Consider the following 7,500-nt stretch of genomic DNA (forward strand, 5'->3'; position numbering starts at 1 on the left):
AAGGGCTGTCCTGAAAACTGCATTCATTTTAGGTAAAATAGGCTAATCCTGGAGCTCTGGTAGACACTGAATTCTCATGATGGTTAAAAAAATATCTAAAAACAAGATAAAAATTATCTTCCTAATGATTACTAGTGATTACTGCCTGTGAAAAGAGACGTACTTTCAAAATAATAGGGAACCTATTCAAAGTGTTATGTCTAGCTCTTTTAAAAGATTGTTCTTGAAAACAACGCCTAAAGGTTAACACATTATTCAGTACATATACTCTAAGATAACTTTCTAAATACTGTTGTTATTTGAAATAATGATTCTATTAAATTTTACTGTCACGTGGGCATTTGCTTTAACTTTTGAGATGCATTCTATCTCCTCATATATTAACTTAAAACTGTGAATGATGGATCACTTAATTTGAAACATTTTTCAATAATAATCGTTATATTTTCATTTTAATGCCTTTTTTTTTTTACATTTGGTCTGAATGCAATCCAGAATCTTAAAGAAATGACCTTTATTTTAAAGCAAATCAAATATAATCTTGTTGTCAAACAGGTATACTCATTCTGGCCTAATATAAGTATATGCTTTGAAAGCTTTCTCTTCTCTGTCACTATTTCCACAGACTTGAATCAGTGCAGAATGGAGTGGCTATTCCTTGGCTGAAAAGAATATTTCACTGACAAACAAAATTGGGAAAACGGAATCTCTCACATAAAAAGAATAATGGACTACTTAAAAGTGTACCTTTATGGGGCAGTTGTTTACTTTTCTAGATTTAAATGAGAACTGCATTTTGTGAGCCACTTGCACAAAACAAAAAGTGCTCTTTAACGTGATCAAAAGATGTATATTCAAAACACCTTGAAATGAGTTTTCCAGAAAAGCCACATAGATGATCAGTGTTTAGATGGTTCACAATCTCTCAGCAAATTTCAACTAATTAACAGCTAACATTCGCAGCCATCACAGGCAAGCATCTGTGTTATGAAAAGTCCTCGTGGTCCTTTTCACCTTAGCTGAGACTTGGAAGAAATTCATTGTATAAGCAAGTATCAAGTAATGTGGCCCTCTGGTGGAAAACTAAGTATCACGTTCTGCAGCACAATGTTAGACAGTGAACTAGAAGCTATAAAATATTTGTTACAAAGCTTTACAGATCCTTCCGAAAATCACCCTGCGAACTTAACTAATAGCTTGACACCCAAAGGGCACTCTGGTGCTGGCATGACGTAACGAATATGAAAATCCTATCTTTCCCGATACTTCGATCATGTTCCCAATAATCATAAATGCTCAGCATCCTTGAGCTTCACACAACATGCTCAATTTGCTATGAATACATTTTTCACATTCAAGAAAACAGGCCGATTTGTTTTAAGGAATCACTGAAGAAAACAAAACTTACCTGCTGTTGTTGCAGATGCAGCAGTTCTACTGTGCTTACTTCCGAGCTGGTGTCACCACTTGATCTTCCATCTCTGCTGCCAGCATCTAATTGGCTGCTTAGAGTGCTCATTCCATTTTGATTCATTGAACTGTTGCTTATTGTCTCTGTCGCAGATTCCTGCATCATGACTTAATACCTAAAAGTGATTAAGAAGTATCAATTAACACACGTTACACCTTCACACTTCCATTATCAAGATGTCCCTCTCTGCCAATTACAGAGACAGCATCTTTGGAAGGAGAAAAAAAAAAAAAAGAACCCACCCGCCTTGAATAGTCATTTACCGAGAAAAGCAATACAAATTCAGCTTTCATCCAGATACTAATCACTGAAATTATGGTTTCTATAAGCAATTTTTGTGTGGTTACATTTAACAGCCAAAGTAACATACCATGCATATGGCATGGTCGATAGCATTTATGAACGACCACATTTTAAAGTCTACCTATAAAACCAGCTTAAATGAAGGCACGATGGCACACTCTGTTCTATGTTTCCTATTATCTACCTTTGACAACCATGGATGACTATACAGCCTTATTTTAAATATTCACTATCTTGATTCTGACAGTTCTTTACAGCACATCTTATGCAAGGCTGTTGTTTAATGATGCACAGCTAATCATACAAAATTAAAATTTTGTAAGGGTGTTACAAATCATATGGTATCAACCAATGATAAATAGTATAATGGGTTTCTTTTTTTTTTTTTGTGACTAAATAAAATTTTGCCTTGGAGGCATTTTAAGAAAAAGCTCCTGCTGCAAACACGTCAGATATTGCCTATTTTTTTAATCAAACAGCTCATATTCATTTATTTTTCTGACATTTAAAACATTTAATACTGTCCTTCCTGGGAAGTAATTAAGCTTATGCATGAGCAGCAATCAAACTGTTCACTTGAAGATGACTTAAAACTCAATTTTAACATAGGCAAATAAATGAAAGTATATATAAAATTAATTTTCCAGGCATGTATTAGATATGAAAGCTGGAAATAAAATCTATCAAGAATATCACTAATGATTGTGCTAAAAACAGCATAAATTATGCATATTACCTTCTCTACAGTAATAAATGTTTTATCATTTTCACTGCATAAATATACTGTACTTTCAGGATAGCAAGGAGATGTCCTGCCAAGATCAGTGGAAATCCTTGCAGTAAATAAAGAACCAATGTGCTCTTACAAACCAGAATTTCACAGTACATCTTGAATCTGTGGTTTAGAAAGATCAGTTTTGGCTCTCAGAGATATCTGAATCCTATCCTATAACCTAATAGCTGTACTTCCCTGTTTTACTTCTACGGACAGGATTTCAGAAACAACCTGGCTGCGCTGTGACTTGAACAGTTATGCTAGACAGACAGGGTGACTTAACCTAAAGTAAAGAAGGATGCTAAACTGATCACTCAATCTAATTTTTTATAACTAGGAGATTTCACTATTTTAAACTTGGTCATATTTTAAGACTTTTGTCCACTGAATGATTTTAATGCATTTATTCCAGAGCAAATATAAGCTTAATATCTTTTTGTGTCATGGAGAAACCCTCTTCCCCAGATTCTTACAAAATGTGATCATGGACACACACACATAGACAGACAGACAGACATACAAACACAGAAACATATCCAATAGATTTTTTGCATGCTAATATAATTATTAAAAACTAATGGTTATAATTTAATAGCTTTAATAGGTATTTTCATCAAAGCCTAAGTTATTAGATTATTTCTATGACTGTAAAAAGTCAATTAAAAAATGAAATACCTGCTGATTTATAAAAGACCACCAGTAGCTGGGCTAGCAAAGCAAGTCAGTATAAGAAAAACTACATATACAACTTAATGCTGTTCTGATAAAAAAGAAAAAAAAGGCTGCAACAACAACAAAAAAAAAAACGCATAATCACAAAAGAGGCAATTGCTATAACTACAGCAAAAAACTTTTGAACCAAATGTGCTTATGAATAAATAGGTTTTGTTAAACACCTTACCGAACATTAACAAAGAAAAATCACACAAATGAAAACTGATACACAGTGATGGATTTTATAGGAAAAAAAAAACAAAGCTAATACTCTTTTCTGAGATTAGGCAGCTAATAAGTATTCAAATTAGGCATAAATTTTACATGCACAATGTTTAAAATATTCAGAGAAAAGGTCTGATTGCCTTTACTACTTATATGAAAATTATAATTTGGGTCCTCTGCAACTGTAGAAACAGACAGATATAACTTCTACTACATATTGCATTTAAATTTTACCTCTGACAATAGATGTTGAGTATATGTGTATGCATATGTTTTTACTTCACCACCCAAATTTATTTGAAATACTTGTTATCTCTGGGTGGAGTATGCAACACAAAAAAATTAAAAAAAATTAAAAAGCTATATTTTCAAATGTTGCAGACAAATGCAGTATTTAATATTAACCTTTGTGTAGTTAATGTCAGAACTAATTGGATGAATTAAAGAATTCTGCATATATTATTGTGTTATAATCAAGGCCATCAAATAATTAAACATAATCAACAAGCAGAGTCATGGGTCTAAATCTTTATTACAATTATAAAGGAAGACCTACATAACTTCCAGTTCCTATTATCCAGAGGATTTTATTATACCTTGTGGAATTTTTGACTTTATGAAACCCTAGAGTATAAACCGTGATTCACATTTTTGGTTCAATCAACTGAGAGTTAGTAAAATCACACTTAAGAAAAACAATAACAGGGACAGTACTTTTTTCTCTATAAAACAAAAGCATCTGACCTGACATTAATAGGGAAAAAAGAAGGCGACTGTGTAATCAGAGGATTCCACTGTACATATCACTTAAAGAAGACAGCTTGGAGCATGTCCACTATAAAGGAGATGTATCTTCAACGATAATGAAGATGCTTTCCAGGATTTATTGAGTTCCTCCTAGTGGTTTCTCCACACCTATTTTCTACTAGACAAAATATGTCTGGCACAATGTGAGGTGTGTGTACCTTTTAAAGTATATTTTAAATAATTACAAATTCAGCATATTCTTTCAAAGTGGATGTGCTTGTGATCCCAAACACATCGAACTAAATTATTCATTCTTCTCAATCCTACCACAAACATTTTACAAAAATCAGTGAAAATCAATTCTGGATCATTAAAGGGAAAGGTGAAATTGGGAGTCGCTGTCGTAATGTTGGTCTGCACTGTTAGCTAAACCTTTAAATCTTTCGTCATACACAACTTTTTGACCACATCAGAAAATAACTCTTCGGATCTTGCCCTCAATGATACAGTTCTACTTTCCTCCCTCGCATTAAGTTTTCCTTTCTTTCCTTTTTCTTTATTTCTTCTTCTTCTTCTTCTTCTTTTTTTTTTTTTTTAAGCAAGTCACTGTACAGATACTTTTTCTCTACACCACTTCCCTTTTGAAACATTAAACTGACACTGGAACTGACTGCACGAGATTGCATTTTCTCTTCCTAAACAACTTGAATTGAAAGGTTACTTAGTGTAACAATATTTACTTGCAGAATTGTGTTGTTACCAAGGGTATAATGGATGGTGGCTATGCAGGTTTACGCAAGAATGAGTGAAGCATGAGGCATTAGCCATGTGTTTGACATGTTTCAAATTGCTATAATCCAGCATTAAACACACCCAGCAATTCATGCCATTTCTTGCAGCCATAATCTTGAATAAAGCGTGCACAACCACTTATTATATAAATTAGTATATGACTCCCTGTTATAGTCACAACAGTGCTTTTGTGTTTATTTTGCATCAAGATGTAGTCTTTTATTTGTACAAATAGCAGGATATAAAGACATAGCTCAATTAGACCTCCTTACTTTATGATAGGGTGGTACTGAATGCTAGACTTGTTGGTTTTATTTTTTCCTTTTAGAGTTAGAGGTTCCGTTGGTATAAAACTGTAACATGTGAGATAGACATTTGCCAGAGCGATAACAGAAACCTGCATATATCCTATTCCGCATTCACTACAATGTTCAAAAGTTCGATACTTGACCTGGGCCAGTACAGTTAACTGTGTTAACCACCACCAGGGACACTATTGGTCCTTGATGCTTACTCAACTTCTTTTCTCTCAGGTTCTCTCTCTCTCTCTCTCTTATCTTTTCTACTTCTCTCCTTTCCTTCTCTTCTAACCCCTATCCCGTGGGTGCGTATGTGTAAGTATAGTGTATATGTGTGTGGATGGACAGATGTGGATAGATTGATCAATCAAACTATGGATGTCAAGGATGGTAAGAAGGGAAAAATAACCTCTACCTCTCCCCACACTCCTCCATCCATATAAACAGACACTACATCTTAAAATCTTGGTGCTTTAATATGAAATCTCTTTTTTGGGGCCATCTTCCTATTTAATTAAAGCAAATGAATGGAGAAAATGACTTTCTGAGAAACTGAGACTAAATAACAATCCATATAAAAGTTTTAACTATTCCTGTGAACTTTTCTTAAACAAAATTATTTATAGTGACATCAAAGAACATTTCACGTCCAGTATCTTCTAGAGTCTAATTTATCAACCAACTATGTACATTGACCCCAAAAGATTTTTGAATATGACACAGAAAGAAAAGCATGAAATCAAAAAGTCATCATGTATTCTTAAATAATTCTTAATCATTTTTAAATTATCAGTGTTAAATATCCATAAATATCCCTATGCAAATTCACAAAAGAAAGCGTTCAGTATGAGGAAAACCTACATATGCCACAAGAAACCACATATATTACCTCAAAATATCAACTAAATTCTGATTTTGAAAACTTGACTGTACTACAAAACTTTTGAAAGAAACTAGCATTTAAATAATGATAAATTCTGTGCTCTAGTGGAATTAATTCATCACGGACACCATGCACAGTGCATTTGAAATCTACTACTGCTTTGCTAAAAGTCTTTAATGCTAAAAATTGCCTAATAAATCAAAATGCCAAATATGAAGGACATAGTTGAATGTGTAAGAACAAAAATTGAACAAGCACATGGATATTTTTTAATTTTAAACAACTGAAACAGGATGTCTTTTAAACTATGATTTGGGAAAGGATATCTGTTAGTATAGCAAGTGTTATGATCTTTATTATAACAGGTGATATGATCATAAGTAAATGAAATTTAAGTTGTTGACAAAGTATTTGCCACTACTCTTCACCCGCTTAAACAAAATGCCTAAAATGCTATTCACAAATTAAGATTACCTTCCCAGGGAGAAAAACAACAACTTTAATTAGTAAAAATTCCAATTTTCATTCAAAAAGGTTAGTATGTCGAACACGCAAAGTTGCAAAGACATTTCAACAGGGTAATTTTTTAAAATAATGGTCATGACTGCCTTTAGCAAACAGAATACTGTTAGATCTTCAACAATGACAAACATCTGGGAAACACTAGAGTAGACCAAACGAAAATTTTATCTTTCACTTCAATCGGCTATTAGTTAATTTAGCAACTCTCTGTTATGTTTTACTCCAGGACCAAAATTAACCTAAGTTTTAAAACACAAGGAGCAAGACATAAAAATTTCATTACAGATATAGTATAAAATACTAAAATTATTTCATCTCCATGCCATTTCACTTAAATGTAGTACAACAGCAAATTGGAAAGAATGGTTGCTATCTAGATGTATTTTACTGCAACATTATGATTCTGCATCTTATAATTCAATGATTCCCCATTCACAAGTATGACTCGAAGGGAAATGATAATACTGATGATTCTGATGAATTAATTGTTCCCATATATATTTCAAAATTATATTTGTACACTAATCTTTATATTTAAAGCCTTGTTGTAGCCTCATACACTTATATAATTTCCATACCGAGCACTTATTTCTCAAACAGGTGAAAATGTATACCAAGTTTTAGTTTTCAGGGTATATCTGTAAATGGTCAGTCTTCCTTTTAAGTCCATAAATTTTAATGCTAGTTTAGCTCATTAAATTTTTTAATGTTTGAAGTCAGTCCTTTACAACATTAACATTTATTTTCTTTAAAACAAGGGAAGGAGGAA

At 32.9% G+C, this 7,500-nt stretch overlaps 1 protein-coding gene across 21 annotated transcripts in view; it reads right to left on the reverse strand.

Moving 5' to 3' along the window:
* The window catches only part of FOXP2 (forkhead box P2), a 555,034-nt gene that overhangs the window by 251,455 nt on the left and 296,079 nt on the right, over positions 1–7,500 (reverse strand). For 20 of the 21 annotated variants that reach the window (XM_077856082.1, XM_077856075.1, XM_077856072.1 and 17 more), the window contains one exon: positions 1,409–1,586. In XM_077856082.1, coding sequence (XP_077712208.1) covers positions 1,409–1,576 — 168 coding nt within the window. In that variant the 5' untranslated portion in view covers positions 1,577–1,586. Of the gene's footprint in view, positions 1–1,408; positions 1,587–7,500 lie in introns of those variants that run through there. The other variant, XM_077856084.1, reaches the window with a different exon arrangement.

This window comes from Canis aureus, chromosome 18 (assembly GCF_053574225.1).
Source record: "Canis aureus isolate CA01 chromosome 18, VMU_Caureus_v.1.0, whole genome shotgun sequence".
NCBI lineage: Eukaryota > Metazoa > Chordata > Mammalia > Carnivora > Canidae > Canis > Canis aureus.